The sequence below is a fragment of the Malus sylvestris genome, chromosome 13, assembly GCF_916048215.2.
Source record: "Malus sylvestris chromosome 13, drMalSylv7.2, whole genome shotgun sequence".
NCBI classification, from domain to species: domain Eukaryota; kingdom Viridiplantae; phylum Streptophyta; class Magnoliopsida; order Rosales; family Rosaceae; genus Malus; species Malus sylvestris.
Window position 1 is genome coordinate 14557531 of NC_062272.1, and position 24959 is coordinate 14582489.

The window sequence follows — 24959 nt, forward strand, 5'->3', positions numbered from 1 at the left end:
TTTAATTTTGAAAAACTTCTTTTTGCAGATGCAACTGTAACTTGTGTGGTTAACAAAATTCTATAAGCAAAGACTCAAAACTGTAACTTGTGTGGTTAACAAAATTCTATAAGCAAAGACTCAAATTTGTAAACTTCTTATTAGAACAAACACAAAATTTATAATATTAATTTCCATATATATAACAAAGTTTGTAATAGTTCTATAACCAAATGCAAATATATTTCTTAATGCACACAACGAAGCTATTATCCAATCATCGATCTCTCATTATATACTATGTGAATTCTTCATAATATTCATAACTGAAAAAACTCCTTCAGCTAAATCAGTTGCAACGAGTAAAATAAACTTCAATGTCACAAACAAGTACACCACGTTTTCCACACACAATCCCATCTCTCTCATGAAGAATTATTTTTGCTAAGATTGTTGTGGGAGGTTGAACCACATTAGTTGAGACTTTTCAAGATTAATGACCCAAACATCTAAAGTTTACAGTAGTTGATATATAAGATGCCCAAAGGAAGGCATGCAATAACACTATTGCTTACCTACCAAGACATAACATCAACATGGGTAGGAGGGATTGTGATAACATAACCAAGAACTTCTTCAAAAACTGGTTCCCAGTGGAAAAAGTGGGGGAATAGGAGGACCACCTTCTCCCTTCCCATGCCTAATAAGCCTCATAAGTCCTAACTAATTTGCTTGGAGGTGGACCAACCCTACTCTCTCTCTCTCTAGTGGCCTTATCAACCACCTACCGCAAACCACTATGGTTTTTCAACTTATGGATTGGTTATCATTGGACCTTTTGGATTGGCTATCATTTGTGGGCCAGGGTTCGGCTCACACGTGAGAAAGGTCAGTGTAAGGTTACATATTTACCCTTGGTTACTTGCAACTGAAAGTTGAGCAATTCTTGTGCTTGTGGAGTTGGATCCGATAACTTGTACCTTGGTACATTGGTGGGGACACGATTTTGGTTCTAACTTCTGTAGGTACCTGATAATCTTAAATAGAATGTCTGCACATGACGTCTAATGACATTCAGTTTTTAGTTCGTGAAAAAAATCTTAAATTCAATTTACGCGAATGTAAAAATGATAATATATTTATAGTGACTTTCATATTAAATTGTGACTTCTAGTGAATGTCCAAATGATACAAGTTTGGTTTTTCTTGTCGAATGGTCAACTAGATAGAAAAGTAAACACAAAAGAATGCATTTTTGTTTACCATCTTCAATTAATGACAATAGTCACAATACTCATCATTTTATTTATTATCTTTAAATGAAATTTTAAAAATTATGATGTGAAAATATACAAATTTAAATGGTGAGCATTACCATCGTGCAATACAAAAAGGATACAACATCATAATAGAGATGTTGAAGAGAATCTGATTGAATTAACGAAACCACCATTCATTTGTCCCCACATGCCATTGCCATGTATAGGCAGAAGAAAAACCTAAATCCCAATACTACCCCTCACACAATTAGACATTTCTATTTCTAACACCAATTTTAGGCAATTTATACACAAAATTTCACAACTTATAAAAAAAAACAAAAACAGAGCATAAAACAATGAAACAATTCTCTCCCCTCCTGTCTCACTCATCGGTGTCACCTCTGCAGTTGTTGATCTGCTCTCTCTCTCTCTCCCCTCTCTTTCTATACATTCTCACTACTCTGCAGTTGTTGATCTGCTCTCTCTCTCTCTCTCTCTCTCTCTCTATACATTCTCACCAACCTACTCCAAATTCCAAAACCATAACCAAAATCTGACTCAGAAATGGAGGGTTCTTTCCGAGGCAGTCTCTGGGGCAGTGTGGTGGAGCTGACCAAAGGGGCACAGCAAAAGGGTAGTGATCCTCAGCTCTGGGTCATACAGTTGTCCTCCAACTTGAACTCCATGGGAGTTTCTTTGCCCTCGGTGGAGCTCGCCAACGTGTTGGTTTCTCACATTTGCTGGGAAAACAACGTGCCCATCGCGTGGAAGTTTCTGGAGAAGGCTCTGATGTTGAAGATTGTGCCCCCCATGCTTGTTCTTGCTCTGCTTTCACAAAGGTTTGTGCTTTTGCTCTCAGATTTTCTGTTTGAAGATTTTTGGTTTCTGCGTTTTAGCTTTTTTGGGTGGGTTCGGATTTTTGTAATTATTTTTTGATAAACGATAAAGATAATCTACACTAAATTCATCTTTACGGAAGGAGAATTCGAACCTTGGATTCACGGTGGGAAGCGCTCTGCCCTAGCCAACTTGACTATAAGTCGAGGTCTGCGGTTTTTTTGGATTTTAAATGAGGTTCTTTTTGAGACATTTTTCAGTTGGGATCAGATTAAGGGTGTGAAATAGTTTAAAGGTTTCATCTTTTGTTTTGCCCTCCTGCTGTTTGATTCATTGCTATCTGTGTTTTAATGGGTTTTCTGTGTTTAATGCTTTGTTTTCTGTACTGTTTTGTTTGGTTGCTTATAAAATGGAGTAATACCAGAATCTTAAATATGTTGGTGTTGTTTAGGACAAGGAGGATATGTTTGGTGAATTGTAGCATATTCTTGTGTTTCGGTTGACTAGGAGGAGAAATTAATGTGTTGCACAAATACTCCTCTTTATTTTCTGGACATTTTTTAAATTTCAGACTTTTCTTTAGCATTCCCCCGCATTTCAAATCATGGAATGGGTTCACATGTTTGTCCTTGTACTTTATGTTTTTCTTATAAAAGTTGATTCTTCTATAATTTCCATCTCGGTTTTCCCTGTCTCGATTATTCAGTACGATCAATGTTGTTAGGCATTCTTTCTAATGTTTCCTAGAAGCCAAAAAGAAGGGATAATGAGTGAGCCAAGTTATTGTGATGACATTAGTAGGGTGGAGTTTTCATTCCTTAGATGCGTTAAATATACTTTTGGCGTCTTTATTCCTATATTTCTTTCAACCGAGCAAAGAGTGGCTAGACATGTGATCATCTTAATTTAATCTTCATTTGCTTGCGAACTCAATTAAATTCATGGATCAACAATGTGTTACATTGATGAGTGAGTGTGGCATTGATTATTACGTATTTGCAAAAATATTTATTTTGAAGTATCAAGTGGCATGCTGATTACTGATCTTAGGTTGCCTTGCTTGCCACTGATGTGCTGGTACAGGATTTGGATAGTTGGGTTCTGTTTGTTTCTTTCTCCAGATCTAATTATGTTCACTTTTTCTTAAGTTGCCGTTGCATGGTTTCACTTGTGAGAAACTGCTTGCTCCCTTGTGTTGTAGGAAAGTGGAAACTCTCATAATGGTCGTATTGTTGTCTATCATTCTTTCTACAGGGTCATTCCAAGTCGACGTTCCCAGCCAGTGGCATATAGACTCTACATGGAACTCCTTAAGAGACACATTTTTACCCTTAAATCTCAGATAAACGGGCCAAATTATCAAATGTAAGCTATCTTTAGTGCAGAATATTGTTTGCTTACATTGTGCTGACAATGGTGCTTACATTGTATCTGGAATTTGTACCTATATTCTTCATACAGAATCATGAAATCTATAGAATCTGTTCTTCATCTTTCCTGGAATTTTGGTTTTCCAGCAAGTGACCCTGGGATTCTTGTGGTTGAGTTTTTATTTTCAATTGTATGGCAATTGGTTGATGCATCATTAGATGATGAAGGATTTCTGAACTGTACACTCGAAAAGAAGTCCAAATGGGCAATTGAACCTCAAGAAATGGAGATAGATTGTGAGGGTAGTTATTATGCGAAGAGGAGTGAACACAATGAGATACTGCTGGAAGCAAATACTGTCATGGCCATTGAGATAATTGGGCAATTTCTTCAAAATAATGCAACATCAAGAATTCTTGACTTGGCTCACCGAAACTTGTAAGTTCTTGTTCCCTTTATCAATTGCATCTATATTTCGTCCTAGTTCCCTTTATTTTGTACGACTTTAATATTTAATTTTCTCAAGCATTGGATGACCTTAGTACTCAAATTATATCCGTATGAATTTTTTTGAATGTTCTTTCAACAGATTTCCTTCTATTTACGTTGGAAATTCGTTGTATGCATTGTGTTTTTTTTTTTTTCATTTCATTTGCCACCAAGTCTGAAAATTAAAGACTAACTATTCCTTTCACCAGTACCTTGGTCAGTTTCCTTCTTGATCTTTGCCTTCACTGCAAGAGATTGCTTAACATGCCGACCTACATTTTCAGGCCTGTACATTGGACAAGTTTTACTCAACGATTACAGATGCTTGCATCAAACTCATTAGCATTAAGAAATTCGAAAACTCTTACAGCAGAGGCTCTTATAAACTTGACTTCAGATGGTCGCATGGTCTTGCCTCGAGAATGTAAAACAACTTCTTTGCTGAAGTATCATGCAGTGATGGCTTATAGATCTCTCACTTCTGCTGGTCTGTGTCACGGGGCTAGTCGTTCTGCTTTGTGGCTTCCTCTTGATCTTGTATTAGAAGATGCCATGGATGGATATCAAGTTGACGCAACAAGTGCTGTTGAAGTAATTACTGGTAAACACAAATTTTATCCCTTGTTCTTAAAGTAGTATTAAATTACTATTTGTTCTTATGAAACCAGTTCTGTGAGAATGAAAAAGCAAGGTTTTGTTTTGTAGGTTTGGTTAAAACCCTTCGAGCAATAAATAGCACAAGCTGGCATGATACCTTTTTAGGCCTTTGGATAGCAGCTCTTCGTCTTGTACAGAGGGTTCGTTCTGTTTTGAATAACTTAAAAATTTGTCCTCTTCTGTCTGAATGGTTAGCATGTTTCCTGAACAGAATCTTAATACTCCCTATAAACATCCTACTAGCCATATTTCATATAAGTTTAACATGACCGCACCCATATGTCATGGAAGTTTAAGCAACTTAATTTCGGTACTTCTGTCAACTTTGATTGGTGAGTGGCAAAATTTCTTACAAAGTTCTAAAACTTTATGAGTTAGACAATCGTGCCGGTTGATTGTCTATTTGGTAACCCCGAGTGCATCAAAGTTGTTGCTCAATGATATAATTTGTTGATTTATTGTAACTGAAAGGAAAAAATTGTTGTATTTTATCCTTGGTCCTAAAAGCTTAAGTTGTTTACTCTCTTAATACGTGAGTCACGACTATATTTATATTCAAAACTTCTCTCACATGCGGGTCACATTTCATCGTTAGAAAGTCCAACCTATGAAATTTAACATAAATTGGGAGATTCCAGTTGTAGGGATTTTAACACAGAATCTTCTGCAGCTCTGCTATAACACCATTAGAAATGCATTGGTTTCCCATATCTTGAAAAACTTAAGCTCTTACTGTTATGATGCATGCCATCGATAATGTTTTGGTATAAGAGTTGGCACCAGATTTACTTACTTTTTAAATATATTAGTTATGCCTTCTTTTTTATGTTTCTTTTATTCCGTGTAGGAAAGGTATCCCATAGAGGGGCCTGTGCCTCGCCTCGACACCCGCTTATGCATGCTATTGAGTATCACAACACTTGTGGTTGCTGATCTGATTGAGGAGGAGGAAATTGCACCAACCAACAAAAATGAATGTGGCTCAATCAATCGCTGGAAAGAAAAAGAGGTTCTAGGACAGCGCCGCAATGATTTAGTCTCCAGCCTACAGACACTGGGTGATTATCAGGGTTTGCTGACTCCGCCGCAGTCTGTTGTTTCAGCTGCCAATCAGGCTGCTGCAAAAGCAATACTGATCCTTTCAGGTGTCAGTGCTGGGAGCAGATACTTTGAGTGCATCAGTATGAAAGACATGCCTATCAACTTCTGTGAGTAATATGAACATGCCTATCAACTTCTGTGAGTAATATGAACATGCCTGTCAGCTTCTGTGAGTAATATGATCTAGCTCTAATTCAATGTCAATGAGTTGCTTCAACATGAAAGAAGAGTTAGAAGTGGCACAAATTTGAAATAAATGGATGTTTGGAGCATGGCGATTCAGTTCACTAAAATAATATACTTGTTCATTTTTCAAATGTCTACTGTTCAACATAAAAACCCTTAGAACTGTGTCGCACATTGCTGTCCATGGTTATTGCGATCTTGTATTATTTTCCTTGTCGAGTTTTTCTTTATTCTTTCAGCCTTATTTTATTCTCCTATGTTCTTCCTGTTTCGAGGTTTTAGTATAGTTCTTTTTGGTTTGTCTATAATGGTCAGTGCCATAAGCAACTTCAAGGTTGATACTGTGTATTGTTTTCTGGAGTCAAATGTATACCGGTTAATGTTAGGCATTCTAATCTTAGGTTTATGTATTTGTTTACAGCTGGAAACATGCGTCATTTGATAGTTGAGGCCTGTATTGCTAGAAGTCTACTGGATACCTCTGCATATTCCTGGCCAGGTTATGTTAATGGGCGCATCAACCAGTTACCTCAGGGCGTGCCAACTCAAGGGCTTGATTGGTCATCATTTATGTTGGGGGCTATGCTTACTCCAGCAATGGCTAATTCTTTGGTTTCCAGTCCTGCTTCAAGGTATACTAACATTTAACCTCTTAATTATGTTACATTTAGTAATTCATGTTGTAATTAAATTAGTTCCTTGCTGCTTTTCTGGCTTGAAACCGCTGTTCCTATACTACATGTGTCAAATATAAGTGGATAGGTAGTTTTTTCTCCCTGGTAACTATGGATTCCTTAAATCGGATTACCACTTTCTGAAGGCCCATCAATAGGTGATTTCTAAGTTTTCGGTTTTTGAGTTCATGCATAAATGCACTACTTAGGATGGAGGTTTTACACGGGTTTACATTTGGTTCACAGGAGTTTTAAGAATCTAATAATCTAATCGATGTCGTACATGGATACCTTTGGCCACTAGCGTTATGATTCCAATGTCCAAGTGGCGGGGTAGTGTGCAAAATATTAAAGGGGAACTCTGTATAGATAGATGACCTTTTATATTACCTTTTTAAGCTTCTTTGATGATGGCCTGGTCTTCAGTTACTCCTTTTTCTTTCCTGAAGCCAGGTATATCAGATGCTCTTTTTTGTAAATTTATCCAAAGGTAAAGCTACTGAATTAAGCTCATGGATTTGATGGAAGCTTAGCAGAACTCGAGAAAGTATTTGAGGTTGCAGTCAATGGATCCAACGGCGAGAAGATTTCTGCTGCTACCGTTTTGTGTGGCGCCTCACTAATTAGAGGATGGAATATACAGGTGAAGAAAACAATTTTGTTAAGACTTGATACATATTCTGATTTCTTTGCCCACAATAGCACAATGCAGTTACTTTTTTGCACTTGCCTGTTTGAATACTAAAAGTTCTTGTCATTTTCTACCAATCACTTGGCTTTCTAATTAACTTATGGTTCACCTGTTATGCAGGAACATACTGCTCATTTTATCATTAGATTACTGTCCCCTCCGGTTCCGGCTGACTATTCTGGGGATGACAGCCATTTAATAGGTTATGCACCGATGCTGAATGTCCTCATTGTTGGAATAGCATCTGTAGACTGCGTTCAGATTTTCTCTTTACATGGCTTGGTATGTATATGTTTTACTTAACTAAATGTGACGGATACAGTATAATCTTGTTAGGGTTTGTCACATCTTAGATTCAGTGATTGAACACACCCTTTACTTACAGCTAATTAGTTACAAGAGCCTCATAAACTACTGTCATTTAATTTTCTTACCAGGTCCCACAACTAGCATGTTCATTGATGCCTATTTGTGAGGTGTTCGGTTCATGTGTTCCCAATGTCTCCTGGACTCTATCAACAGGAGAACAAATCTCTGCTCATGCTGTGTTTTCGAATGCATTTACTCTCCTTTTGAAGCTGTGGAGGTTTAATCATCCTCCTCTTGAGCATGGGGTGGGAGATGTACCCACGGTTGCATCCCGACTTACACCTGAGTACCTCCTATCTGTAAGAAACTCTTACCTAGTATCTTCTGGAAGTCCTCACCAGGATCGAAATAAGAGGAGACTCTCTGCTGTTGCAAGTTCATCATCTCCAGAACCTGTATTTGTGGACTCATTTCCAAAACTAAAAGTTTGGTATAGACAGCATCAAGCTTGTATAGCCTCAACCCTCTCTGGTCTTGTTCACGGAACCCCTGTCCATCAGATTGTTGATGGGCTTCTTAACATGATGTTCACAAAGATTAACAGAGGAAGCCAGTCTATATCTTCCGTTAATTCTCCAAGTAGTAGTTCTTCGGGACCCGGAAATGAAGACAACTCTCTGAGACCTAAATTACCTGCCTGGGATATCCTGGAAGCTATTCCCTTTGTGGTTGATGCTGCTCTAACAGCCTGTGCTCATGGAAAACTTTCACCTCGTGAACTTGCTACAGGTTAGCCTTGTGTTCTCATCTCATTTTCTGTTAATGGTTTGTTACTTACATACAGCGATACCCAGGAAAATGTATGAAATAGTTTTTGAATTTGATTTTTCTTAAAACTAAATCCTGAATGTTTGATTGAGTTAATATTTAGTAACTGTATCATTGGATTTCATCTGACTGGGTATTTTAGATTTTCCCGAGGTCATAAATTTGACTTGTAGATGTAATTGAACGAAATTTATTTTTTATTTTTATAATTACTACACGTCGCCCTCAATTTTAAGAGAGAAAGAAGTCATTACACCATGGCGAAATATATTAGATAACTGGAATTTTCTCTATTTCAGGGCTTAAGGATTTAGCAGATTTTCTTCCTGCATCTTTGGCAACCATTGTGAGCTACTTTTCTGCTGAAGTAACTCGGGGTATTTGGAAACCAGTTTTTATGAATGGAACAGATTGGCCCAGTCCGGCTGTGAATCTATCCTATGTTGAGGAACAGATTAAGAAAATCCTAGCTGCTACTGGTGTTCATGTCCCTAGCCTTGCAGCAGGTTTTCCCCTATCACGAACTTGTAACGAGAAGGAATATAAAGCTATTACATGTTCTGGGACAGATTTTCTTTTCTTTCCATTTTCCCCATATTGTTTTTTCACCTCTAGTATTTTGACTGAGACTAAACTATTACAGGTGGAAGCTCTCCAGCTACACTTCCAATGCCCCTAGCTGCGTTTGTGAGTCTTACTATTACTTACAAGATTGACCGAGCATCAGAACGCTTCCTCAGTTTGGCTGGCCCCACCTTGGAGTGCCTTGCAGCTGGTTGCCCGTGGCCTTGTATGCCAATTGTCGCATCTCTTTGGACTCAAAAGGCCAAGCGATGGAGCGACTTCCTTGTCTTTTCTGCATCTCGGACTGTTTTCCTCCAGAACAGTGATTCAATGGTTCAGCTTCTTAAAAGCTGCTTTACTGCCACACTTGGACTGAATGCCACTCCTATTTCGAGTAATGGTGGTGTTGGAGCACTTCTTGGCCATGGATTTGGATCCCATTTCTGTGGTGGGATTTCCCCCGTTGCACCAGGGATTCTTTACCTACGTGTGTACCGATCAATTACAGATATAGTCTTCATGACAGAAGAGATTGTTACTATCTTGATGCATTCTGTAAGAGAGATAGCATGCAGTGCTCGTCCTAAAGAGAGATTGGAGAAGTCGAAGACAACAAGAAACCCAATGAGATATCAACAGGTTTCACTTGATGGAGCAATGTCTAAGGTGAAACAAGCAGCTTCACTTGGGGCATCTTTAGTATGGTTAACAGGAGGCTTGTGTCTGGTTCAGTCATTGATCACTGAAACCTTGCCTTCTTGGTTTATATCTACACATGGCTCCGAGCAGGAACAAGGGTCAGAAGGAATGGTTCCCATGCTTTGCGGCTATGCGCTTGCATACTTTGCAGTGCTCTGTGGAGCTTTTGCTTGGGGCATTGACTCGTCATCATCAGCATCAAAACGGCGTCCTAAAATCCTACATATCCACATGGAGTTTCTTGCAAGTGCACTTGATGGGAAGATATCACTTGGTTGTGATTCTGCAACATGGCGTGCCTATGTGTCGGGTTTTGTAACCCTAATGGTCGGTTGCACACCACATTGGGTGCTCGAGGTTGATGTAGACGTGTTGAAGAGACTGAGTAATGGTCTGAGGCAGTGGAACGAGGAAGAGCTTGCTCTGGCCTTGCTGGGGATCGGAGGCGTCGGTACAATGGGAGCGGCCGCTGAACTCATAGTCGAAAATGAGATGTAAAGTACATTCCCCAACGCAGGTTTAAGGTTTTAGGATGTCGGATGTAAATGTACAAAATGGTTGTAGATTAGATTTGTCGCCGGAAACATGTGCAACATTTTGTAGCAAAAAGTTACGTAATTTTGTTCCCTGAAAAATTAAGAGAGCAAACTGCTTCTTTATACATACTGTCCATCTTCGTGCAAGTTCTAATTTCTTTCTTTTCTCAAGTAGTTCATCGGATCCGATCAATAATACATAGATTAGACAGTTTGTAGCAAATTTGTCGGTTTTGTGCGCCTAATTAGTTACTCTTTCAATTTTTTTTTATAATATATTTCTTTTTCTTTTGTGCAATAAATTATGAATACCTTACCTTTTAAACCCAATACGAGTCGTATAATCCGGCTAAAGAACATGCATCTATTCTCAGTATATCATCGACAATGTGTTAATAACATTTTAAATTTGTAATCAATAAAATGTACCGACATGTTAAGAGATCTGCATAACATTTTAGTTATCCTAAAGAGAAGAAAAATGAATCAGCATAACTCAGTTTAATGATCCCTACAAAATTGTTCTAAATTCCCAACTTTTTTCCTCAACAATATAGAATCCAAGTGGCAATCTTACAGCCAGTTTGACTTTCTCCATGTTTGACCGCTTCAGTTTCAAGACCGAAAAAAAACACACATGCACATCATGCAGAGTCGCAGAATGTGGAGCAAATCCAAAAGACAATCCCTCAACATTCTTCTGATTCTCCACCACCCGAAATATCTCTCTGTCGCCGGAAACACCCGAAACACTGACCATTGTGATTGAGAAATGGCGGATCCCGAACTGAGCAGCCTCTGGGATGTTGTGATAATGCAGACCAAGGAGGCTCAAGAAAAGGGTAGTGATCCTCTTCTTTGGTCGATTGAAGTCTCGTCGAATTTGGCCTCTGCCGGGGTGTCCCTGCCATCTATAGAGCTCGCCGACGTTTTGGTTTCGCATATTTGTTGGGAAAACAATGTGCCGATTATGTGGAAGTTTCTTGAGAAGGCCTTGGTTTTCAACATGGTGCCCTCCATGCTTGTTCTTGCTTTGCTTTCTTCCAGGTCCGTGTTTCTGTTTTGATTTAAGGATTGAATGGTCGATATATCAAAACATAATGACATGATATTAGCACATTATCGACAATGTCAATACAAATCCATCCTTAAACAATGTACGTTATGCACATAGAATTCTCGTAAGATTAGACTTAGTAGTTGTTCTTTGTTGAATGAAAACTGTTCATGTGTTGCACTTTCATGTACAAATAAAACCCATGTTGCACTCTATTCGATATTATTGTGATCGCATGTCAACAATAAAACGTATTGATAAGATGTTGACAAATTATCAACAATATCGATATAAATTCGTTATTTATAAAGGACTAATATTTTGCACAGAGTATTCCAGTAACATAAATAAACTTTATAGTTGCTTCTTTTCTTTCCATAGGGTTATTCCGAATCGACGTGTCCAGCCAATAGCATATAGGCTTTACATGGAGCTCCTCAAGAGACATGCTTTTTCACTGAAATCTCAAATTAAAGGGCCTAGTTATCAACAGTGAGTTTCTAATTTCATCACTTGTATTGATGAAAAAAAAAAGCCGTTTACATTGTCTTAAAAGAAAGCCAACTGAGAGCCCGTTTGGGAGTGATTTTGGAAGTGACAAAAGCACTTCTCATGTGCTACTATCATAAATGATTCTAGCCCTCCCAAAATCAGTTCCAAACAGGCACTTAGTGTATAATGTAAATGTTTTTTTTATGAAATTTTGTTGTACCTTTTTTTTTTTTGGCATTGCAATATATAACTTATCTTCTTCATACAGGGTTATGATATCAATAGATACTATTCTTAATTTGTCCCAGATATTTGGGTTGCAAACAACTGAAGCTGGGACTACTGTGGTTGCGTTCATCTTCTCAACCGTGTGGCAGTTGCTCGATTCATCGTTAGACGATGAGGGGTTACTGGAACTTGCTCCGGAAAAGAAGTCCATATGGCCAACTAAACCCCAAGACATGGACATAGACGGTCTCGAAAATCATCATGAGGAGCGGAATGAACAATATGAGAGATTGCAGAGTCGTAACACTGTGATGGCCATTGAGTTAATCGCGGAGTTTCTGCAAAATCTATTGACTTCCAAGATTCTTAACTTGGCGAAACGAAACATGTATGTTTCCTTGCAATGGAAGTAATCGTTTTACCCCCAGGCAAGGTTTTTAGTATGGGAGATTAATGCTTGATAATTTTCTGCCACATTCTCAGGCTTCAACACTGGGAAGCTTTTGTTAAGCGATTGCAACTGCTTGCCGAAAAATCATCGGCGTTGAAAAATACCAAACTTACTAGTCCTGAGGAACTTCTGAAGTTGGCTTCAAACATTTGCATGAGCTCGCAAAAATCCAAATTGCGCTCGGTGCATAAGTGCCATTCGATTATGGATTCTTCGGATGGAATATGCCATGGAACCGGTCGCTCGACCATATGGCTTCCCCTTGATCTGGTGCTAGAAGATGCCCTGAATGCTACACAGATCAATGCCACAAGTTCCATTGAGGTTATCACCGGTAAGCAGATCACTTCTTATATCGACCGTTAGCAATGTCTGAGGATATAACATTTTCTTTCGTGCTCAGGTTTGATGAAGGTCCTTCAAGCCGTCAACTGTGCAACTTGGCATGACACCTTCTTAGGCCTATGGATTGCAGCACTTCGTCTAGTCCAAAGGGTTCGAAATTGCTAAACTTCTGTTGTTTCCTTGGAACACAAGTTAATCATACATTATCATTTTGGGCAATCGCGTTAATTGCTGCTCCTTTTTTCAGGAAAGGGAGCCTCTTGAGTCCCCTTTTCCTCACTTAGAGTCCCGCTTATGCATGTTGCTCTCTATCACCACTCTTGTGGTTGCTGGCCTTATCGAAGAAGATGAAAGCGCGAAAGTGGACACGACAGAATACAGCTTTGCCAATCACTCGAGACGACAAAAGGTGACAGGGAAGTCGCGCGATGATTTAGTTTCCAGCTTACAAATGCTGGGAAATTTCATAGGACTGCTGGCTCCCCCTCGTTCAGTTGTTTCTGCAGCAAACAGGGCTGCTGCGAAAGCAATGTTCTTCATCTCAGGGACGAGGGTTGAAAGTGCACACTTGGATTGCATCAGCACGAACGACAGCTCAACGGATTGCTGTAAGTAAAACCGGAGTTACAGATTCAGATTATAAATGCAATTCTCTCTAAATCCATGTTCCTGTTTCAGCAGGAAACATGCGACATCTGATAGTTGAGGCTTGCATAGCAAGAAATCTAATAGACACGTCGGCATATTTCTGGCCGGGCTATGTGAAAGGAGGCATCAATGGAATGCCTTCTAATATACCTACTGATAAAGTTCCTGGGTGGTCCCCATTGATGCAGGGGGCAGAACTTACTCCATTGTTGACAAAGGAATTGGTTTCAATTCCTGCACCAAGGTATATACAAGCACTTATCTTTTGGCAATGCTTTATAAGAACCACTTCTACTCATAAGCGCATTCATTAAAAGTTCTTTTATTAGGGCATTGAGAGTTAATAAAAATATAAGGGCTTCTTGAAAAAACACTTGAAAGAATATGCTTCTCTATGAAGCTTTTTCACAAGACACCACTTTTTTCAGCCAATTGTAGTCAAAGTGTTTTTGGTCATCTAGAACCGCTCTAAGCCATTCTAAAAAATTGAGGTGATTTCTGCACTTTCATTTTTTCCTTCTGCACATTCCTGTTTATTTTTGTCTTTTGATTCTCTTTGATTTATTCAATTCAAAGATGGTAAATAAACATGGGTGTGATATGTGTGTAGGGAAAGAAAAAGGTTGTGCGAGAATCATTTTCCTCTAAAAACACTTCCAAACAAGCCAAAAACTAACTAATCATTTGATAATCATTTCGTTTTTAATTTTCACTTTTTGAAAACTGAAATCCTGTTTAATAACTACTTTTAGTTTTCAAAAAAATGAAACTGAAAGCTACTTTCTTGAGTTTTTACTTTTTGGTTTTCAGTTTTTATACTTTTGATAACTAAAAACTAAAAATAGTTAGAAAACAAGACTTCAGTTAAAAAAAATGTAAAAACTGAAAACGAAATGGTTATCAAACCACCCCCAAATTGTCTTTTCTTTTGCAGGAGCTTGTTTAAAAACTGTTGTAGTTCTGCCTTGGTGACACCATCAATTTTAATATGATCACTCATGTTAAGATTATAAGTTCAAATCTCGTGTACAACAGTTAATAAAAACAATATATGTTATCCCACATCATGTGCTCTTTTTTGTGCAAACCCCAACGCCTTTGGTAAGCAATTGAATGTAAGCTCATGGTTTTGGTGGAAGTTTAACAGAACTGGAGAAAATATATGAGATAGCCATCAACGGATCAGATTCTGAGAAAATATCAGCAGTTACCATTCTTTGTGGGGCCTCCCTGAATCAGGGTTGGAATATACAAGTAAATTACATTCTTGTCCCTTACCTTCCCTCTTTCATTCTTCAGATCTTCTCCATCATCATGCATTAAGGTCCGCATTTCATGCAGGAACACACTGCCCATTTTATTATCAGGCTGTTGTCTCCTCCATGTCCTGCAAATTATTCCGGCAGCGGCAGCGGCAGCCATCTGATCGGTTATGCTCCGTTTCTGAATGCCCTTGTTGTGGGGATATCGTCCATCGACTGCATCAAGATTTTCTCACTCCTTGGCATGGTACTTTTACTTTCATTAACCTAAATGCTGTTATTTAGGCGAAAATTGATGTCGTTCGGTTTTGTAATGCTGTTGCCAGGTTCCACAACTAGCATGCTCAGTGATGGCGATCTGTGAGACTTTTGGGTCATGTGTACCTAATGAAACTTGGAGTAGCACACCAGGGACAGAAACCTCTGCTCATGCTGTATTTTCTAATGGATTCACTCTTATTTTGAAACTGTGGAGGTTTAATCATTGCTTTTCCGACCAACTAGGATACGTTCCAACTGTTCAATCCAACCTTACTCCCGAATACTTTCTGTTAGTACGAAACTCCCACCTAGTATCCTCTGAAAAGGTCCGCCAGGATCCTGAGAAAAGGAGACTTGCAGCAGTTTCAAGCTCATCATCTGCACACCCCATCTTCATTGATTCATTCCCGAAATTAAAAGCCTGGTACATGCAGCATAATGCTTGCATAGCTTCCACCCCCCCTGGACTCACCCATGGAAACCCCATTCATCGCCATGTTGATGAGCTTTTAAACATGATGTTCAAAGACAAAGAACAAGGAAGAGATTCTAATGCTTCTGTTAGTGGTAGTCCGTCTAAAGAAGCAGACGAAGATACTTATTTAAGAAACTCTGCAGCTTGGGATATTCTGGCAGCTGTTCCGTTTGTAGCCGATGCTGCTTTAACAGCTTGTAACCATGGGAGACTCACTCCCCGAAAACTGGCAACGGGTAAGTAAAGTACCCGTTTATAATTACCTATAATTGGATTCATCTTCAATGAAAGGAACCTACTCAAAAGTAGTCTTAAGTATCTTTTTGTGTGTGTGTGTGTGTGTGTGTGTCCGCTAGCATTATCTGCCGTCCAGGAAACCTACGTGGCAAACTGTACTTCAGAACCAATCTGACGTGTTTTTCGAGTCACTGCAATTACTTGGCTTTACATATGTGTACTACTAAAATCCTAGATGCTCTGTTGTCTTAGGGCTTAAAGTCTTGGTTGATTTTCTTCCTGCATCTTTGGGAACCATTGTGAGCTACTTATCAGCTGAAATACGAAGGGGTGTTTGGAAACCAGCTTATATGAACGGAACAGATTGGCCCTGTCCTGATGCAAATCTGCCAAATATTGTGGAGAAGATCAAAATAATTGTAGCTGCCACTTCTGTTGACGTCCCAAGCACTGCTCATTCAGGTTTCTTATTTTTCAACATTACGTAAATGTATGTGATGAATATTGAGATTCATGAACGTAATTCTCTAATAGGGGCATTAACTAGAGACATTTTTCTCAATTGTTGGATGTATATGGTTAAGATATGTAACATGCAGACACTGTACATATTTCTAACATGGATAACGGTTTGTTGTCACAGAAGGAAACTGTCAAGCTACATTACCGTTGCCCCTGGCTGCCTTAGTAAGCCTTACTATAACGTATAAAACTGACAGAGATTCAAAACGATACCTCGATTTATGCACCGTGGCCATGGCCTCCATTGCAGCTGGTTGCCCCTGGCCCTGCATGCCGATTGTTTTTTCACTCTGGACCCAGAAAGCAAAGCGTTGGGGCAACCACTTTGTCTTCTCTGCATCTCGTGCTGTCTTCCTCCAACACCCCAATGCTCTGATCCAGGTTCTTAAGAGCTGCTTCAATGCGACACTTGGCCTGCAGTCCTCTCCTCTCTCATACAATGGAGGTATTGGAGCTCTTCTTGCCCATGGAATTGGATCTCACATCCATGGAAGGGTTTCTCCTGTTGCCCCTGGGATCCTCTATCTACATGTTTATCCATATTTATCGGACATTGTCTTCTTGAATAAAGAGATTGTTTCCCTCATGATGTATTCCGTGAGTGAGATAACAGGAGGACAGGTTCCTACCGAGAGATGCAAGAGACTGAAAGCAGCAAAGAATGCAATGATAAAAGGACAATATCACATGGCTTCAAACCTCACTCGGGGTAAACTTATGGCTTCACTTGCGGCTTCTTTAGTATGGTTATCAGGAGGCTTAGATCTGGTTCAGTCATTGTTTAAAGAATTTCTGCCTTCATGGTTTGTATCTATCCACAGTTTCAGACAAGATGGAGAATCAAACGGAGATGCATGGTTAAGGGGTTATGTGCTTGCTTACTTTGCATCGCTGTGTGGAGGCTTTGTATGGGGTATTGACTCATCATCCTGGGGATCCAAGCGGCGTCCAAAGATTCTTGGAACCCACATGGAATTTCTTGCAAGTGCACTAGATGGTCAGATATCTCTTGGCTGTGACCAGATCACCTGGCGCGCGTATGTCTTGGGATTCATGAGCCTCATGGTGGTTTGCATGCCGACTTGGATGCTGGACGTTGACGTAGATGCCTTGAAGAGAATCAGTAAGCGGCTGAGACAGTGGAATGAGGAGGAGCTTGCTCTAGATTTGCTGGGGATTGGCGGTGTTGATTTCATGGGTGCAGCTGCAGAAATGATAATTGAAAGCGAGCCGTAATTTATTGTTTTCCGTTTACCTTTATTCTTCCCTTCTGAAATTCAGCTTGAAAATTGTAGTTACATTTGAATGTCAAATTATTTCAATTCTTTATGGTACAAGTTGAAAGCTTTCTCTCCAGAACGATTGTATAGCAGCCCACATCTTCAAATTGACGGAAACTTTGAATATTTTAAAACCCCAGCACCCTTATCATACAACATCACTGTGCCCTGGAGATCTCTCCAGTTTTAGGCTCTGCATTGCTCGCCGCTCTGAAAAGGCTTTTTCCCACTTCCCTGCATCTGCATATAAATTGGATAGGAGAACTCTAACTGGGCCATGAGATGGTTGCAACCTTGTCAAACTCTCTGCAGCCATTTCTCCTATTTCCAGATTCCCATGTGTTCTACATGCCGCCAAAAGTGTGCCCCATATGACTACATCAGCCTTCATGGGCATGCTCCTTATCATTTTCTCAGCATCTCCTACTCGGCCAGCTCTTCCAAGGAGATCCACCATACAACCATAATGCTTGATATTTGGTTCTACGTTGTAAACATTCTTCATGCTCTTAAAGTACCTCTCCCCAGTCTCCACGAAGCCAGCATGGCAACATGCACTTAGGACGCCGATGAATGTGATTGAATTGAATTTGATATTACGCTTTTGCAAGTCTGAAAACATTTCAAGGGATAACTTTGCATGTCCGTGCATGGCCAACCCACATACGATGGCATTCCATGGTGAGATTGTTGAGGTTTTATCTCGGATTTGATAGAACACCTCTAAGGCGGTATTGATACTCCCACATTTGGCATACATATCAATGAGTGCTGCACTTAGATTGTCATTGAGAGGAATGGAGTTTTCAATTATGTATTCATGTGCCCATCTTGCCTCTTTCAATGTGCCTAATGTAGCAATTCCAGATAAAACACTCACCATCGTAATTTCATTCGGTTGGATCCCAGTAGCTACCATTCTTTGAAGGAGTTCTAGAGCTAATTCAGGTTGATCACTCTGTGCATAACCAGAAATCATGGAACTCCATGAAAAAACATCTTTTTCAGGCATCTCATTAAACAATGAAATTGCCTGGTTGATCATTCCATTTCTTATGTATCCTGCAATCAGGGCATTCGAAGATGCAACATGCTCCTTGATGCCCTTTTGAAACTGACGACGAGCAAGGTTCATGTCGCCACAGCCTGCATAAAAATTGATGATCGTTGCCTGTATAAAGTCATAGCAGTCAAAACCTTCCTTTACAATTGTCCCATGAAGTTGCTGACCTTCATGTACCGCCTCAGAGCGCCCACAAGCCGAAATCAAATCTACAAGCATAACATCATTCGGCCCTAGCCCAGTACGCAGCATTGCCTGATACATCATCAAAGCTTCACTCAACCACTCCACTTGCACATACCCGTCAATCATTGTACCCCATGAGACCACATCCTTTGCATGAATATTGTCAAACAACTCTCTAGCCAAATCGATAAGTCCAGCTTTTGCATACCCATTCAACATGACATTCCACGAAACTATATTCCTCTCAGGCATCTCACTAAACAAACTTCTTGCATCGCATACACTCGAACAACCCCAATACATGTGCAGCAAATTCGTGGAGACAAGAACAAACCCCTCAAGCTGCAACTTAATCACCAGAGCATGAAGCATTCGACTTTTCCAAATACTGCCCAAATGCGAGTAAGTTGAGATCACAGTCGCCATTGTCACCTCATTCGGGATCACCCCCGCTGACCTCATATCCCTGAAAACCTCAATGGCTTCGGTCCAACACTGATTCTGGGCAAGACCCATTATCATAGTAGTATATGAGACACATCCCTTCTCAGGCATTTTTTCAAACACCTGGCGTGCACTCTCCAAACGACCAGATTTCACATAGCCAGCAACCATAATATTGCAAGACACCGGATCCAACTTAGAGCAAGAATCGAACAGCGACTCGGCATCGGCAATGAAGCCGCATTTGGCGTACGTGTTAATCAAGCTGTTCTTGATGAAATTGTTGGAGTCCAGTCCGGACTTCAGAACAAGGGAGTGGATTTGCTGGCCTTGGAAGGAGGCCGCGAGGGAAGAGCAGGACTTTAAAGCTGAAACCAATGCGAGCTCGTAGTCGGTTTGGGTTTGGTTGATTCTGCCGGTGAAGAAGGTACGGAGATTGTCCTCTGGGTTTTGGGATGCGGCGGCGGCGGTAGAGAGCCATTTGAGACATGAAACGCGAAGGACTGGAAGTCCAGGGAACGATTTCGGTCTCTGAGATTGGAGCATCTGACGAGAGCATGAGACGCGTTGAGAGGGAAGTGAATTCAAGGAGAGAACTTGCCACGGTGTAAATATAAAATGAAAGCAAAAACATTCGAAAAGGAAGTGACTTAAGACCCAAGCTAACTTTAAATAGTTCACCCGATAAAGCGGGAACAACCATGCACATACTGAGTCAGCTATAATTTGATATTAATCTCGTGATTTGTGAAGAACTTAGTGATATTTTTTTTACTATACATGTCTTATAACACGGGTGAATTGATGCAATCAATTTTGAGAACAAAGGCCTTCATCCATATATCCATAGCGGTCCATTAATTCCCCCATTTGGTAGAGGTAATATAGCTTTGCAAACAAAATATCCAATCGACAATTGCTATATTTAGTCTCATTCAATTCGTTATGCCCTTCCGAGGGGCCACCGCTCGGGAAGGTGCTTGTCTAGACAAAGGTGGTTTCAGAAATAAAAGTGCGCCACCGGAGTATATGACTAATGTAAAATAATTGTTTTGATTGAGAGTGAAGCCCAGAATACAAGGAATAAAAAACGAACATCCATAATTTAACAGGTAATCGAACATGTAATGGGAACTCCGGTGGCAAAAGCATCCTGAATAATCAGCGATGATCTCCTCCATTAAGAGCCGTACTGGCCAGAGCCCTGCAAGACCAAAGAGACTTATATAAATAATCGTCCTCAACCGTATACAATGCAGATGCAGCAGTAGATACTAGATAGCTTGCATGGTTGCAAGTAATTGCTCAATGCCACTTTCAGGTTTAACAGAGCCATACAATTGTTACGACACAAAACTTGCCAGCCTACAAAACAATAAGTTAACCTACAAAGTACTGTACATAATAGTGCACCCAACAAAGTACATTTGAAACTTACCGAGGGCATTGTCTTCTAACAAGGTAAGACAAGCTGCAAATAACTAAAGCCAAATCAAGATACACATTTTCTTTTCTTTTTCTATTTATAAGAAATACGTTCCACAGCAAAACTTAAAACCAAATCAGCAGAGTCATATGTAACTGCCAGATCTATCTGAACTAGAAATGCAGCCCGCCCAAAAGGAATGATGTTAAACTGGACCAACCCCTAGGTACGGTGCTAAAATTACTGGGTATATGCCCCAGCATCATTATAGCATTCTATCAGTTTATGTCGAGGACTCAAGTTTATGCATATACTTACTTTGTGAAGCAAAACTCATATCAAATCATGATCTATTCCACATTGTCAACCATGGTAACACTTTTCAGTAACCATTCTCAGTTACTCGTGAAATAATCATTCATGACCTACACCACAAATTATACCGTAGCATTCATGCGTTTAGTACTTCAGATTATACTCACTGCTACCGTTGTATTGATGTTCATCCAGCCTCTTTTCATATTCTGGTTAAAAGATTTCCACAGAAATCCTATAGTAATCTATCATGCATACCGTTGGGATTGATGTCTAGGTTATGAAACTTAGAGACCCTTAACTTTTTTACCTCAAAAACTATGGACCCAAACAAATTCTCTCCCTAATACTTCTGGAGTAGATGTGTAAAATGGGTTGTCATTAAAATCAAGCCATCTATGCTTCCTTTGGTACTTGGGAACAACATAATTGTGCCATGCTCATGCATCATATTAGTGTGGTGCCTTAATCGTGCCATATTTTTCTACACTTGTCCAGGGCCTCATCAGCTGGATTGTTTCAGTTATTTATTATAGTTCTTGTTGTTTACTTTGTTAGGGCTTTATCGTGTCAAATTTTTTGAAACAGGCAATGTCCATACGATACGCGTACTTGCCCAGCCTGCTTATCTCTATTAGGGATCTCCCATATGATTAACAAATGTACATGCTATTTACACAGATCAATCTGAACCCAATCATAAGTCTCTTGGTGCACTACCTAAGATGTTTGTCCAACTGACAACATATATACAGTATTACCATTAAATTCCAGATTACTCAGGCTCCACTGAGCAAACAAAACATTATTCTAGCCTACATTGTTCAAAAATGCCAGATGCAATACGGCACAGCTACCTAACAGATCTAACCACGGATACAAAATGAAAAGACACATTACGCGGACATAATTTTTTAGGTGGGTGGGCAAACGAAGAAAGGTCAAACCAAAAGAAATTTTTTAATTTTCCAACACAAAAGGGTCTCACTTACCAAAAGCCTAGGTGCTCGCACCTTCTACAATATGCCATCACCTATACTTCTACTCTTCCAGACGGATCATCTGATTGCTTAAAGAGTTTATGTAAGAGATCTCAATCTCGGACTCAAATCTAAGTCTAATGGAAGTTCATGTGATCTAAGCTCTACCTCTTCAGCCTTTAGCAATTCAAATTATTCAATAAACCTTCCAGTACCCAGCAACAATTACTTGAAAATTTTCGTAAAGTTAAGCAACCCCATTGAAGTCCAATTGTTCAATTCATAGCATCCAATAAGTTGCACAGAATATTGAAACTTGCCCAGATCAATACAAACAACATTTACTCAATGCAATTAATTTCCATCTAATCAAGTAATCAAGAAAATGCAGGCAAGAAAGGAGAAAGAAACTCACTTCTTATGCCGACGTTTTCTCTTGGGACCCCAGCCTTCGAGCTTGGCCACCGGGCATCCGCATCGAGCCCGAAACAGCAGAACGGCACGGCCATTGGTCGGCGCCATCCGCCTCAGCTCAGTCCTGAGACACTCGTAATCGGGATTGCCCTCGCTGCCGCCCTTCCACGGCAGCCTATCGATATCTTTAGACCCGGACTTGACACACTCCTCCGATTGCAATTGCAAATCGAATTCCATAGCCTTCTTTAAGCCCTTGCACCCAGGCCTATCGCACTTCCTCGATCGAATGCCGCAGCAGAACTCGACTACGAACAGCGCGGCGGCGAAGAAGGCGACGAAGCCGACGACGTAGGGGACGGGAATGTGGTGGAGGAGGAGGTGGAGGGTGGAGTGAGAGAGGAGAAGCGAGAGGGAGTTGAAGATGTAGGCGAAGTAGGAGGTGATGAGGAAGGTCCCGGAGAAGAGGACGAGGATGAGGATAAGGAGGTCGAGGGTCGCCGAGGGCGAGTGCTTGCAGAGGAGGGTGCAATTAGGGTTTGAGTTAGAGTTAGGGTTTGAGGATTTGGGTTTGGGGGTTGGGGAGAAGGAGGAGGATGACGTGGCAGCGGCTGAGAAGGAGGAGGATGAGGAGGGCATGATGGTGGTGGTGGCGCACAGAAAATGGCGCATGTTAGAGAAACACGAAGGACGGGGGTTTCTGTCATTTTTCAAATTTATTTATTTAACATTTATTTAATTTTATAAATAATATTTATTTATTTATTTATTTTGGGGCATTAATGGAGGTGATGGGGGAGAAGAAGGCTTGATGGTGAAGGAGAGATCACTCCGCCCACGCGCCTCCTGGAGCGAGTATGGCGTGAACCTGTAAACCTTGTTACGTCAACTATGTGAAAAGTATATTCCTACTTTTTTATAATTAATTTCCTAAGTATCAATCCTGGGTAATTAGTTTAAAATTTTTGTTTTAACAAAGAGTTTATGGAATGCTTACCTAATTAAAACAAGACAAGTTACGAATCATGGATGTTAAATGATTGACTAATCTTTCTAACATGTTTGCTTAACTGAAATGAAAATAAGAAAGAAATCAAAGAATTTACCAGAAGTAAGGAAAGATAATCAGATCCAGTGATACTCTCTAGTTAAATTAAGAGAAGTTCATCTCTGGTAAAAACCGAAACCATAACAAAAAAAAGGAGTGGGTTGTGACACTGTTTGACCAACATTACGTTATCCGTCCTTATAATCAATATTGTTAAATAGACAGAGCTCTAAGGCACATAGGGGTGGGTTCGGTACGGTTACCGTACCAAAACCCTTGTACCAATTACCGTACCAAACTTTCGGTTTGGTAAAATCTATTACCATTACCGTACCAAACTTTCGGTATATCGAAGTTCGGTATTGCCAAAAGTTTGGTTGGCATGGTATGGCAATGGTAATTGCCATTTTGTTTTGGGACAAAATATGTTTTTGTTTTTTTAACCCAATTCAAGGGCAAAACTTTTTTTTTTGTACCTTTATCTCATACATTATAGATTAAATTCATCTATTATTCATCATTCACAATTCACACACATAATAATTCAAATGAAGCATCAAGATTCATCATGAAAATTAAGCTTACAATCCAAATAAAAGTTACGAACCAAAACAAATAGAAGTTAACAATCCAAATAGAAATTAAAGTTTCAAACCAAATGAAAATTGGAAGTAAACTTCAAAAAGGAGAATTCATTGATCAGTTATTCAAGCTTGAGATGTCGAAGCTTTTGGAGGAGGCATTGAACTTGTAGAAGATTGAGTTTGTGTCAAGCTTACATTACAAACAAAGAAAACATATTAATTAGTAGCAAGAAGAATTAAAGTTGAAAACCATTTAATAACAAATTTACTAAAAAAATTAAAGCATATCTTTCTTGTTTTCTCTTCTTCTATTTCCTTGTAAAATTGAAGCATATCTTCCGTTGGTCCTTGTAGAAGTTTACTTCACTTGCCCTAAGCCAACCACTAGTACACACTAGTGCCTCAATTATTTTAGGAGTCAAGGATACCCTAAAAGGGTTCACAACCCTCCTCCCTAGACTAAATGCATTTTCACTAGCAACAGTAGAAGTGGGGGTTACAAAGATATTTTGGCTATTTGTGAAAGAATTAGGAACTCTTTTGTGTTTGATTTCCACAATTTTAAGAGATCAAAGTCACCAACAACAATGCTAATATAAGTAGGGTTTTATTTTCAAATTATTGGAATATTATAAATATGTGTTATATAATTATGTATTATATAAATTATAAATTATATTGTATTTTCGGTATGGTACGGTAATACCGTGGTAATGATATCCATTACCAATACCGTACCATGAAATTTCGGTACGGTACAATACTGTACCATTACCGATTGGTACAAAAAATTTGGCACAAAATCGGTATGACACGGTTGGCAATTCGGTTGACATGGTAATTTGGCAAAAAAATCCACCCCTAAAGGCACATGCTGGATTTTATGCAAAAATTGGTGATTTGATAAGGATAGTTTGAATAAAGGGTTAAAGGTTGTAAATACATGGCATGTTGGATAAGACTTGAAATGACTGGTCCGGAGAGAGGGTTCCGTGCGAATTACATGGGATTAGCACGTACTGGTGAGAGTTGGATTACTATGCAGAAATTTGCAGACA

At 39.6% G+C, this 24959-nt stretch overlaps 4 protein-coding genes across 6 annotated transcripts; 2 read left to right on the top strand and 2 right to left on the bottom strand.

Annotated features, from left to right (window-relative positions):
• Positions 1-1571: 1571 nt before the first annotated feature.
• Positions 1572-10330, top strand: LOC126597064 (mediator of RNA polymerase II transcription subunit 33A-like). Of its 2 annotated transcripts, XM_050263826.1 has the most exons (12): positions 1572-2080; positions 3333-3443; positions 3540-3887; positions 4223-4539; positions 4644-4735; positions 5443-5803; positions 6304-6514; positions 7085-7199; positions 7368-7529; positions 7685-8345; positions 8684-8890; positions 9028-10330. In XM_050263826.1, the coding sequence occupies exons 1-12, from the start codon at positions 1806-1808 to the stop codon at positions 10143-10145; spliced, it is 3978 nt and encodes a 1325-aa protein (XP_050119783.1). In that variant the 5' UTR covers positions 1572-1805; the 3' UTR covers positions 10146-10330. The 2 variants fall into 2 exon arrangements, with proteins under 2 accessions (XP_050119783.1, XP_050119784.1); XM_050263827.1 differs by lacking the exon at positions 1572-2080 and having other exon boundaries at positions 3668-3887.
• Positions 10331-10856: 526 nt separating this feature from the next.
• On the top strand, positions 10857-17498 carry LOC126597030 (mediator of RNA polymerase II transcription subunit 33A-like). Its single transcript, XM_050263782.1, has 12 exons — positions 10857-11230; positions 11622-11732; positions 12001-12348; positions 12444-12745; positions 12815-12906; positions 13004-13364; positions 13435-13648; positions 14544-14658; positions 14746-14913; positions 14993-15638; positions 15892-16101; positions 16283-17498. Exons 1-12 carry the CDS (start codon positions 10956-10958, stop codon positions 17395-17397), a joined length of 3957 nt encoding a protein of 1318 aa, XP_050119739.1. The 5' UTR covers positions 10857-10955; the 3' UTR covers positions 17398-17498.
• On the bottom strand, positions 14555-19932 carry LOC126597031 (pentatricopeptide repeat-containing protein At5g19020, mitochondrial). Of its 2 annotated transcripts, none has more exons than XM_050263785.1 (2): positions 16375-19932; positions 14555-15389 (listed from the first exon to the last, which is right to left on the bottom strand). In XM_050263785.1, the coding sequence occupies exon 1, from the start codon at positions 19678-19680 to the stop codon at positions 17590-17592; it is 2091 nt and encodes a 696-aa protein (XP_050119742.1). In that variant the 5' UTR covers positions 19681-19932; the 3' UTR covers positions 14555-15389; positions 16375-17589. The 2 variants fall into 2 exon arrangements, with proteins under 2 accessions (XP_050119742.1, XP_050119741.1); XM_050263784.1 differs by having other exon boundaries at positions 14555-16025.
• Positions 19933-20168: 236 nt separating this feature from the next.
• Positions 20169-23479, bottom strand: LOC126597032 (uncharacterized protein At5g19025-like). Its single transcript, XM_050263786.1, has 2 exons — positions 22271-23479; positions 20169-20338 (listed from the first exon to the last, which is right to left on the bottom strand). The coding sequence occupies exons 1-2, from the start codon at positions 22939-22941 to the stop codon at positions 20296-20298; spliced, it is 714 nt and encodes a 237-aa protein (XP_050119743.1). The 5' UTR covers positions 22942-23479; the 3' UTR covers positions 20169-20295.
• Positions 23480-24959: the final 1480 nt, after the last annotated feature.